Below are 12,727 nucleotides of genomic sequence, written 5' to 3' on the forward strand. Positions count from 1 at the left end.
CTACCGCGAATTGGATCTGTTGATGCGAGCTACCTTCTCCATAGCTACGAACAGAAACTACCAGAGTTAAATGCAGAAATGAATCATGAGCTTGCTAGTTTTTGACCCACAGAAGATGCTTGTGTAAGCTTGCAAGGTTTCTTTTTCGTTCTTTTTTTTTTACAGGGATTGCATAGTAAACGGATGTGTAAGCCATAGCTGTTACTCGATTTTGCATAGTAATCGTTTTATAAATGCACCTTGCCCTTATAGACAACTTAACAGTTACTCTCATCACATGTACAACAAAACTTGAAGTAGAACCAGTAGAAAATTTTACTTGTGCTCTGCTGCCTGACAACAGGTTTCTGCAGTGGATCAGACCAGATTCAATGAGTTGTTTGGTCTTTAGTTTTCTTAAGGTGTGCCTGCATTTAAACTTTTCGAGTGAAGTGAAGGCTATTTATTAGGTCTTGTTCTTGCACTTGTTAGATTTAGATATTCTTTTGAATTTCATTTTGTAAATAAATGTGTTTTAGAGATATTTGTTTTATATAAAAAAGATATCACTAGGGACATGCACCCCACAGCTTCCCAGCTTGCTACTTGCCTAATCATGCATCTTGTGGATATGAAAATCTAGTCATCATTCATTGCTCTTAGCAAGGCAAGGCCGCCTGGACCTGTTTCAACAGCTCTGTGCTGCTGGTTTCTGATCATTACAATAATGTGCTTGGGGTCTTCTTCTGATGCGTAAGCAAGTGCAAAAAGTAATTTGTTTTGGGTATTATTACAATAAGAGTTAGTTATGCAGGGTACGGTATTTGGAATCGAGTATCAGTACTGATATGGACGTTTGTTGATGTGGATATAAGCAACTTTTTTCTAAGTTTTTTCATGTATTTGCAGAGTAATATTTCTTGTTTCGATCTCTAAATATATTAGACATGGATATTGAACAAAGATGTTTAAAGAAAAAAATGACAGCATAAGTAACTCCGGATGGAGGGTTTTTATTATGATTGATTAATAATGAACACTTGGAGGCCCATGCGATGCCCAACAGGTCTGCATGTTTCAGTTAATTCGTTATGATGATTATTTGGTTATGTTTTTAGCACCTTATAGGCTGCAATCAGGGGTGGATTTACGTGTAATTTATTGGGATCAATATTTGCATTGTAAAAAGTAAGAAAGTTTGGGAGAAAAAAATTAAATGTACTTGAATATACTAATTCCATTCGATTTTTACTTGATACAAAACCTAGAGCCGTCACCGACTGCAAAACAAACTGTTGGAGAAACAACGATCATATCTAGAGCATCATATATATATATATATATTCAAACTCGTTCCCAAGTTTTATACGACTGATGTTTCTTAAATTCCAGATTCTTTTTTTCGTATAAACATAGGTTAAATCTGATAAAGCAGAATATTTATATTATTTTATGTTGTTTTTATTATTGGGATCAATCAGGGTTACCATTTTTTTTATAAAAAAAACAGCTACTATTGGTAATAAATTATTACTCGGTAACGATCTTTTCTATGAACCAAACGTGAGAATGTAATTCCGCAAAAGATTATTACCCCGCGAACCAAACACCCTGTAAATATTAAGAATTAAAGTACATTGCACGGCATTGTTAAAAATCACGAGTACAAAACAAGGAAGACGGATTCCACTCGCTCGTTGACATCTACCAATTTCATGAACAAATCCTAGCTTCTTTCCGTTCGCACACAACTCCAGAATAGTAAAAGAACTTAAGCAGAAGAAACAGGCCACATTATATGTACATTATGCAAAACACAAGATGAGACTTAACCAACCACATTGTAAAACTAAACATCTAATTTCATAGATTTTGCATGCAAAAACCAAACCTTATTCATAAGTAATTTTAACACGAAAATCGCACTTACAAGCATATGATGTCTTGCATAGCCATAGTTGTAACTTGCAATAATATATGTACGTTATACAGCTCAAGACTAGACTCAACCCACCACATTATAAAACTAAACATCGTATTTCAAAGTTTTTGCATGCAAAAACTACACTTTATTCCTATGAAATTTCAACACAAAGACCGCACTTTCAAGCATATGATGCCTTCCTTAGTTGTAACTTGCCACAATATATGTACATTACGCAGCCCAAGACTAGACTCAACCCAACTCATTATAAAACTAGACATCTTATCTCAAATATTTTGCAAGCAAAATCTAAACCTTATTCATAAGTAATTTTAATGCAAAGACCACACTTTCAAGCATGTGATGCATTGCTTAGTTGTAACTTGCAACAGTGACACAGCGAGTTTATCTAATTCCACAAATACTCTAGATTATGAAATGATTAACGTAAAAGGGCGCTCTATTTCTAGAACATATCAGATTACCATTTCATGTATGGTATAAATTGCATGATTTCTGATAAACCATTGGCCGCCATTCAATATATGGATGTTCCATTAAGAAATTGGATGAACATCAACTACAAACTTTTCATTAAAACATAACGGATTAAAGGTGACAATCCAGCAAGGATTATTCAAATCTAGAATTCAAACACCAGAACTCATAAAAGTCTACAATAAGCCAAGTTAGAGAACAAAAATTTGAATTTAAAACCAGTATCTGTCACAAATTATCACATAAAAATCCAAAACTCCCAATATCCATTAGCTAAATTCACGATTCTCAAACAGTAGCTAAATTAAAAAGAAAAAAAAAATCACATACCAAATTGCTTAGTCCCCATGTAGATCAACTAAAATTGAATCAATTAGTCTTGGGGTCAGGCATTGGGAACAACCCAGCACCAGCAGCTCCTCGAGGCGGCGAAAACCCCAAAAACTTCTGCAAGTTAGTCCTTATACTAATCGAACACAAGAAGTACAGAAAGACCATCGAACAATCCGTGGCATCCTCCCCTTTCAACCCTCTATGACTCATCTTCATCACAATCCCAATCGGCTTAAACGGCAATTTGGCGACAACTTTCCCTTCGAAAAGAGAATTCAAGAACCCAAAAACGACGATCAAAACGAGGGCCACGACAGCCCCAGATTTGAACTTGAACAAGGACAGGTCACGGCTGGATTCTTTGAGGCTGGTTTCGACGCGGTCGATCTTTTTCGTTTTGGATTTTTTGGTGGATAACTTGTTTGGGTTTTGGTCGGTTTTCATGGTTTCGAGTTTTTTGGCTGCTCTGTCGATTGAGGATTTGAGGGATTTGTAAGAGTTGGTTCGGTAGATTAAGAGCCATGATATGGCTTCGCAAACAATGGCGGTGCAAAAGGAGATTGCTACGACGGTTAGACTGTCGGAGTATTTGAACGATGATAGGAACTGTTGTGTCGCCATTTTCTGAAGGAAAATATTTTCTCGGGAAAGTTGGTTCTCTGGAAGAAATTGAATAAGAAAAGGTCTCTAAGAGGTTAGATCCGTTCGTAGTCAAAAGATTCGAATCGGGAGTAGCCGACAATCAAACAGTGGGCTGGAAAGTTGGCCCATTTACTTTTAGGCTTTTGGGATTGTTTGGATACTGTTTTTCTAAATATCTTTACCCTTACCCAACCCAAACTCAACCTACATTAATTAAAAATAAACCCAACCACTGGTGGATCTAAGAATTAAAAAATAGGGGTCCAAAATAAATATTATAATATTCATTATAATATATCCAAAATAAATCGCCGGTGAACAGCGTCGTGGCAGGTGGTTTAGACACAAACAAAAGACTGAAAAATGAGAATTGAGTAGTAGTGGGGTTGGAGTCTGTGGGTTTGAACGCAAAACATAAGCTTTAGTATTAGTAATAGCTGAAATGAAAGGTTTTTAAATGATATATTATTTCAATTAGTTTTTAATTGAAAATATAATAGATTGACAGTTTCCAAACACAAATTTCAATTACAAACATGCAGAAAAGAGCACAAATTCCAACTACAAATGTGTAGAAAAGTCAAAATAAAAAAAAAAAGGGTGTTTTTAAGTTTTAATATAGTATATTAAGCGTAAGGAAAATGAGTATGCAACTGCTACCTCATGGCCACATAGGTCCGCTCCTAAACCTAACCCAAAATTTAAAAAAAAATATTAAATTATATACCATTGTACTCCCCATCGATTATTTTGAATCGTGTAAAAAAATCTTATACCCTTCCATCATTTATTGTATTTTATAATTTTTTTCACCTTCACATCTCTAATGATTCGACATCAATTGTGTGAATATGTATGTTGTAAAATTTAATTTTGAGTGATTTTTCATCTTTTATTTATTAAGTGAGACGAATCAAGTATTAGTAAAATTAGGAAGATTGAAAATGTAATCTTAATAAATGATCGAATGTTGGGCCTGCCCATGTCTTCTTTATTTCATCAGTGAACAATTTCTGTCAGTATTTATAATTGGCATTTTGCCGCGTTCCACAAGCCGAGTGGAATTTCTTGCCTTCACAGACTACGTGGGTTGGTTACTTGGTTTGCATTAGCAATGAAGTTTCAGTTGTCAGAATCAGAGGTAGAAGACGAAGAAAAAAAGACTCTTTGGGCGTATTAGTCAACATGACAGTTCCAACACGGCAAAATTATGTTTTTTTTCATTAAGAGGGAAGTTCACAACAAATATTAACATCCAAATATACATAAGATTTGTATTTGACGGAGATTACTGGTTTTTATATATTGTTCTTAGTTATGCTTCTTTACATGGATTGCCAAGGCTGCTTAGAAGTAGAAAGAGCTGCTCTTTTACAAATCAAAGATTCAATGAGCTGCTCTTTTACCCATGTCTTCGTTAAACCTCGCGGAGCGGACCAATTCGTATGAGTCATGCTACAACGGGACTAATACCCGAGAAGGTCCCCCTGAAACCCCCGAACTGAAGGACCACCCCTAATGGAGGCATGTCCTGATCCCATTCAACTATAAGGGGAAACGAGAAAGATGAAATGAAAGGGAAAGCAGCTACACCCTACTTTCATAGCTTGATATTGGTTCAAATCCAATTCGTGAGATGGCAGTGATCTTTAAAAGAAAGAATTCTACTCTGCTCCTCGAGAAAAGATAAAAGAAAGAGGTCAGCTAAAGGTGGGTGACGGGTTCCTACCCGAGTCAAGAAAGAAAGAAGATGAGTCTCAAGCCATTTTAACGAAAGGTGACGGAGCGGTACCCCCAGCCATGAGTAGCTTAGGCGGGGAAGTAAAATTAGTCCTTGTTCGTACATGGGTTTTCTGGGACAAAATGAGCCACTTCAAATAGGTTCATTGCTCCGGCCTAGAATACGATTAATCCGGCGTGGGCTACATGAGCCCCCAATAGTTTTGCCGGATAAATTGATAATTCGGGCATTCCCGGCCCACCAAGCGAAATGTCACCAGTTTAGCTATTATTTTCCCCACCATTTTGAAGCTCCAAATTTATCCTAAAATTTTACGTCAGTTTCTGTCTTACAAAAAAAAAACTTTTGCTAAGAGCGTATTCTAAACCAATTATTCGATCTGGAGATCCCAGCAAGGTTGCCGGAGACATCACTAAACCCAGGGATGTCTCTTGCAAAGAAGAATTCGTAGAGATTTTTCCGGAACCCCAGTCCAGCCTACCCGACTGATATAATCTATTATTTTCGTTTTGAAGCTCCAAATTTATCCTAAAATTTTACGTCAGTTTCTGTCTTACACATGCACACGCGCGCTCCCTACTAATGACAATAGTTTTCCTATACATTAACTGAAGTCTTGGATGTTGTGCCACAAATTTATTCTTTGCTAAATATTCTCTGACTCTTGACTTTGGTGCAATATTTTCTATTAGGGCTTCTGATGAGCATGGTGTCGGTGTCCATTTTCTTGTCCCATGGCATTAGCTTTTGGAGACAACAGATCTACTCGTCGAGCTTTTACATTAGTAGTTTTATTCTTTCTTCTGCATCTCCACTTTGTTTGTCCATACATCACATGCATGCACATGCATAGTCGAGAGAACCACACAATATGAGTTTTTCAACAGTTGAAGGTGCACATCATGGTGTCTTGAAGGCGCACATTGTAATGTCTTGTCCTTTGATTTTCAACACAAACATGTATGAATCTTGATTTCCATATGACTAAATTCAAGTGTGGATGATTTTGTATTGGGATGAGCGGACCACTCTATGTTAGATGAGATTACTACCATGAAATTTGTTAATGGATGGGGTGTGAAATTACTAGAGGTTTGCCATTAAAGACCCCTCCAGTTTTAGACAGAACCATGCTGAAACCCCAAAACCCACCTATGATAGAGTTTGAACACCATGAATCCGATGACATCAAATATATATAAAAAAACAAACAAGCTCTATCAAAAAGAAGAAATGGTCTTTAAATCCATCTTGTTTGACTCCTACAAACTTGGAGTCTTGGACAACTCAAGGAACAAGCCATTGAAGATGGAGCTTTATCCAGATGCACCACATTCGAAGTCCTTTCAGCGATTGATTTGTTGCCTTCCACGAATCCGATGACATCAAATATATATCAAACACAAACAAGCTCTATCAAATAGACGAGGCTCTCATGTATCTTTACTTTTCTAAATTAAAAATGTACCACCTAAACTTAGTTTAGTGAGATATGATGTTAGATTATTAGACACTTAAATTCGAATTTTGATATTATATATCAATAAAATAAATAATGTTAAAGTTATGAATGAAATAAACTAAGAATATTATTAATAAATTTTTAATATCAAAATTTAAAGTAATTGACTAATAAATTGAATATAAGATGATTATAAGAGAAAATTAAAAGTAAATTAGAACACATCAGTTAAAAAGTAAAGGAAAGCAGGATTTGATTTGAATAGTAGATTTAAACTCGAATCAAAACTAATATCAAAATAGTCAGCATGCGCTTTATTTCAACCACATACATATTGCAGGAAAATAAACATAGAAATAGCGTCTTAATAGCGCAGAAAGTATGAAAGGCAGACTGAGATTTTCGAGCAGCGTCGGAGTGAAAGAATTGCAAGAAATCATAAAAATCGAAGGGCTTAAACAGCAAAGGGTGTTGTTCATCAACCAGCTCTTGGGGTGCCTTTATTATATAACCTTTCTTGGGATTCGAAAACAATCCAAAGAGTATCTCGCCTCGTTTCCTTTCATCATTACTCGATGATATGGAGGGTGCAATCTACCATTTAACCATGCCTGCAACAAACAACATTCATAAATTAGCCATTCCAACTCGGAATCTCAATTCCTCTCTTGTAATGTAGGTTAGTAACCCAAACAATGGGGGACTGTTTTTTGGGATTGCATTATTAATATTTCGAAGGTGGCTGGAATGGGTAGTTGTCTTTTGACAATTTTGCCTCTCTACTACTCTTATAAAGGGATAGTCTCTCTTCCTAATTGAAACATACAATGGATGGTTGATTTTTTCTTTCTTTATAAAAAATTTCTTGTTGAAGAGCAACATAAATGGATTCTACTTCTTCACTTCAGGTGTACAAAGTTTGAAAGATTGTGTTAATCAAGTGTAACATCCACTTTCGGGATTAAACCAATTTAGACTAAATTGTTTCTAAGACAGTGAAATCTGCTTGTATTGCTCTCTTCAACAAGAAATTTCCGAGAAATAAAAGGAACCATCCAATTATATGTTTCAATTAGGGAGAGGACTATTCCTTTATAGGAAAAGTAGAGGAATAAAATTATCAAATGACAACTATCTACTCCCAAATTATAAATAATTCAATTCCTGAAAATTCTCATGCGTACTAACAATGCAAACAACTTACATGGAGAGAATCCCCGATGAAGACGGTCAAAGAATGGGGTTTAGCAGTGACCCATTCTCCATTTTGAGCTGAATTTCCAGTCCTTGGATGCCTTGGCATATAACAGTGACAATATTCTTATCTGTGTGATCTCTTGACCCAAGCTTTTTCTCACTTGTGTTTGGTGCTTTGTATTTCATTCCCCTCAAAAGATATCTCGTCGAATTCATGTGTTCTTCCATGTACTTCTCAACCCCAAAACTCTCCACTATCATCCTCCTTACCATTCTATCAATCTCAGACATTTGCTCTACCATCCATCCTACACTTTTGCTGCAAATATATTATCAAAATTAACATCAATTTTTTCATAAAAATGAAAAAAAAATCGATGGAAAATATTGAAATGGGACCTGAAAGATGTGTTTCCATGGGGCCAAAACCTATTAGTAAGGGACTCAACATTTTGAGCAACGTTTGGATCTTCAATCCCTATGCTTTCATAAAGTGGTGCATTAGGATGGGGTGCAATATAGGCATGAGAGGGATTGTCCGACACATTCTTCATTTTGGTTTCTAATGGCAACTCGAAAAGGTTTTCGAGACCTTCGAACACCGCCTTCCGTAGCTCCGATGAAGTTTTCTCGTATAATGCCTCGAAACAACCGTACTCTTCTAGTGCTTGTCGGACTTGGGTTCTCACGGAATCCCATTCTGGAGATCCTGGCTTGAGGTGTTGATCGGAGAAATCTATGACCGGGAGTTCACCCATTTCTCTTCTCCTCTTTGGACGTCGACTAATCAAGTGTTAGTCATGTATGTATTTATATACAAACATTAATTGATTTAATTATTCATTTAGATTCATGATTCGGCAGGGCAAGGTTTTGTGTAATAAGTTTGATCCGATTTGATCAATGGTTTTTTGTTTATTCAGTGTTGCTAATGGTTGAATTTGGCATATATCGTTCGGCAACCCGTGTTATTTGTTTCATCTTCTCAGATTTAGGATTCATTTAAATATACTTACATAAAATTTGACATATTTAATGTATTTTTTATGAAAAATAATATTTTTTTATTTTTATTTATTAGAATTAAATCGATAAAACATTAATTTGTTGTATAAAATCATTTTTAAATAATTTTATTATTTGATTAAATATATAAAAATTGAATAAATAATAAATTAGGGACCAAATCGTAAACAGTAAAATTACTAAACTAAATTTAGTTTTTTATCGTTGAATTTCATAAATTCAAATTTGACTCAAATTCTAAACTCGAAAAAAATAAATTTTAATCGAATCAAATTTTACTCATTCATAATCTCCACTTATAAAAAAATATTTTTTTTATATATATATATATATATATATATATTAGTGGTTGGGTTTCGAGATGTGTTTTATAATATAAATATTTGTAGGGTAAAATATAGTAATGGTCATGAACATTTCTGAAGCTTGCATTTAGGTCTCCTAACTTTTAAAACTTGTAATACAGTCCCCCAACATTTAATCCGTTTGCAATATGGTCCCCGCACCTATGAAAATTAGGGTAAATTATATAAATGGTCACTAAACTTTAGGTATTTGAATTTAGGTCCCCCAACTTTTAAACCTTACAAAACAATCCTCAATTTCATTATAAACCACAAATTCCAAAGTAATTCAATTTCATTCTAAACCTAAATTCCAAAATAATTCAATTACATTCTAAAACCCAAATTCTAAAATACTTCAATTTCTGTCTTTTTTTTATAAACGACACCAATGTCACTAAATTATTAATTAATTTACTTTTTATATTTAAAAACATATGATGATTTTTAATATTAATTTAAAGACATGAAAATTTTTCAATAGTAAGAATATATGATAATAATTCATTATTTTAAAATAAATATATTTCTAATTATTTGTGTATGTTTTTATATCTAATCATACGTGTTAATATATTTTATATCTTTCATATAAATATTAAGACTACATAAATAGCATAGTCAAAATTTTATATATGAGTTATGTTAATTATAGTAATGATGTATAAATATATTTTATTTTTATATTATTTCTATTATAATTAAAATATAAATATTACCATGACAATTAAATATTTATTTACTTATTACATCGAATATTTTTTGTAGAAATTTAATAAAATCATAAAAAACACAATAAAAAAATAAACACTGAAGTTGACTACTTCAAAAATAAAATAAAAAAATCAATAATTTAATATAATATACCCCAAGTTGATGATAACAATTAACTCAAAAGAGATGGGGTTTGTGCCTATTTTCGTAACGTACGTAAACTTTCTATTTCATGGTCACGTATTCTTTTAGTTCTAGCACGATCTATTTTTTAATTTTCTAATACACTTAACAAAATTATATTATAACTTGTTAAGTGGTTTCATAGGTAAAAAAATGTTATTTTCTTTAAAAGTTTTAAATTCAAACAATTGTGTTTGTAGGGTATATCTATATTATTAATAAATTAAATTTTGAATAAATACTATCTTATAATCACATCAAACTATTAAAAAACTAAATTATAATTGAAATAAATAAAAATTATAAGGATGTCAATTGGGGATTTTGATTCTTAATTTTTCATTGAGAGATTGTGTTTTTTATTCAATTTCTTCTATAATCATTTTTTATATTTAAATTATTGAAGGTCACTAAATTTACATTTACGAGGAGGGAGTGTATTTTTTTCCTTCACAAAAGTAAAAAAATCAAAACGCTATCACGTTCTTAAAGATAATATAGTATATTCCTCCTTAAATTGAAATATTTTAGAATTTGGGTTTTAGAATGCAATTGAATTATTTTGGAATTTAGGGTTTAGAATGAAATTGAATTACTTTGGAATTTGGGGTTTAGAATGAAATTGAGGAATGTTTTGTAAGTTTTAAAAAGTTAGGGGACCTAAATTCAAGTGCCTAAAAAGTTCAGTGACCATTTATATAATTTACCCTAATTTTCATAGGTGTGGGACCATATTGCAGTGGATTAAATTGGGGGACTGTATTGCAAGTTTTAAAAGTTGAGGGACCTAAATGCAATTTCAGAAATGTTCAGGACCATTACTATACTTTACCCATATTTGTATACCTAATCATATCTAAATCTAAAAATAAATGAGTCAATACGAATTTTCGTGTCAAGAATTGAGATTCTAAGACAAAGAGAATGAAATGCAATAACAAAATTAAGATATAAACAATTAGGTTTAATACTATATATCTTTGTGTGGTGTGACAGTGATAATATTACTTAAAAAGTATTATTTCATTATATAGAATTAATTTATTGAAATAATGTTAGAATAAAATGAATAATTCAAATTTATAAAAAAAATATTTAACCATAATTTGGTTATATTATAGTATTATGCTTGAGTGCGAAATTTAATATTTATTTTCGTTGAACATTTTCAGGTTTAGGCGTTTTGGTCTGTCTTTTATTAAAAGTATATTTTTTTCGAAATCTAACTTATGTTCCACCTTTATGTATTAAAAGTAACAATTTTTATTTAAAAATTAATCAAAATATACTAATATTAACAGAAAAATACCGTATTATTATTATTATTTGAATAATTATTCGATTCTGATATCCAAGATTTAACCATTCAACTACATTGATAGAACATTCAAAATCATGGTAAGAATATCAATTTTTAATAAAATAATATATAAATGAATATGATATTGTAATTTTCTGTAAATGTGGGGGGGGGGGGGAAATTAAAAAGTCATGCATGTATCTCAAGATGGTAACCTCCAACTTTGTATGCCAAACAAGAAATCCAAACTTCGTTATTATCATAATGAAACCTCTAGAGAGTATTTTATTTGTTTTGCCAGTTTCTCAATGGAGATTATGTTATTCTTTGATATTATAATGATCTTTGTTATTTTGTCTTGGTATATATATACAAATATTATTTTATTTATATATACAATCAAATATTATTATTCAGGTTAATGCAACTATCAATGGTAGAAGGGAATGTCGATTTAAAAATTTTGAACTGGGGCAGCGACATCTCTAGAATGTCTGTACATTCAATAGTTCAAGAAATCTTGAACAATACTACATTAAAACTATTTAAAAAAGGTTAAGTACAAAAATGATCCATCGACTATAGGACATTGTTTATTGAGTCATTTAACTATTAAAATTATAAAAAAGGTCCTCCGACTATAGGGTGCTAATTTATTGAGTCTCCCGACTATTAAAAGTTACAAAATGGTCACCTGACTATTCGTGTGATCTAAACTCATCATTTTTCGTTAAAAAAATTGATGACAGATATTAACTGGAATTGATGAATATGATAACAGAATTTCAAACAACTATTATAACCCATCAACATGTTAACATTCAAATTAAACGTCATTTTTTATCGGAAAATTGCGAGTTTGGAATATATGAATAGTCGAGTGACCATTTTGTAACTTTTAAGTTGAGGGACTCAATAAAGAAGTGCCTATAGTTGAGGGACCATTTGTGTACTTTACCAAAATATATTATTTTGTATTCAATAATTTTAATTATATTTGTTTTCATTATTTTCTGACTTTTGTACTAGAGTAAACATTTGATCGAGTCGAAGTCAAAAAATTGAGTTATTCAAGTTGATAAGTCATATTTTATCCCAAACTTAATTTAATTTTTTTCGAGTCAAGTTGAGTTTATAAAATTCGAGTCGGTTTGAGTTTCTATTTAAATTTAATTGTAAATATTTATAATTATAATATTATTTTATTTCAATTTAACGATTTCTATAATATAAAATACATATATATTTCTTATTTCTTCATATATGATATACATATATATATAGAGTTGAGGACTCGACTCAAACTTAAAAATGAATTCACTAATTATTAAAAATTTGAGTTAATTGAATTATTATTTGCAAGATTAAAATGCACAAGGAAAAG

At 32.0% G+C, this 12,727-nt stretch overlaps 1 protein-coding gene and 1 pseudogene across 1 annotated transcript; both read right to left on the reverse strand.

Moving 5' to 3' along the window:
- Positions 1-2,573: 2,573 nt before the first annotated feature.
- Positions 2,574-3,408, reverse strand: LOC120146556 (calcium load-activated calcium channel-like). The gene has a single exon (XM_039160083.1). It carries the CDS (start codon positions 3,353-3,355, stop codon positions 2,771-2,773), a length of 585 nt encoding a protein of 194 aa, XP_039016014.1. The 5' UTR covers positions 3,356-3,408; the 3' UTR covers positions 2,574-2,770.
- A 3,441-nt stretch (positions 3,409-6,849) lies between these two features.
- LOC120146667 lies at positions 6,850-8,548 on the reverse strand (annotated as a pseudogene).
- Positions 8,549-12,727: the final 4,179 nt, after the last annotated feature.

Source organism: Hibiscus syriacus, unplaced genomic scaffold (assembly GCF_006381635.1).
Source record: "Hibiscus syriacus cultivar Baekdansim isolate YM2019G1 unplaced genomic scaffold, ASM638163v2 tig00110930_pilon, whole genome shotgun sequence".
Taxonomy (NCBI): Eukaryota; Viridiplantae; Streptophyta; class Magnoliopsida; order Malvales; family Malvaceae; genus Hibiscus; species Hibiscus syriacus.

Coding starts and splice junctions, on each gene's coding strand:
- LOC120146556 (XM_039160083.1), bottom strand. CDS start 3,355: ATGGCGACACAACAGTTCCTATCATCGTTCAAATACTCCGACAGTCTA.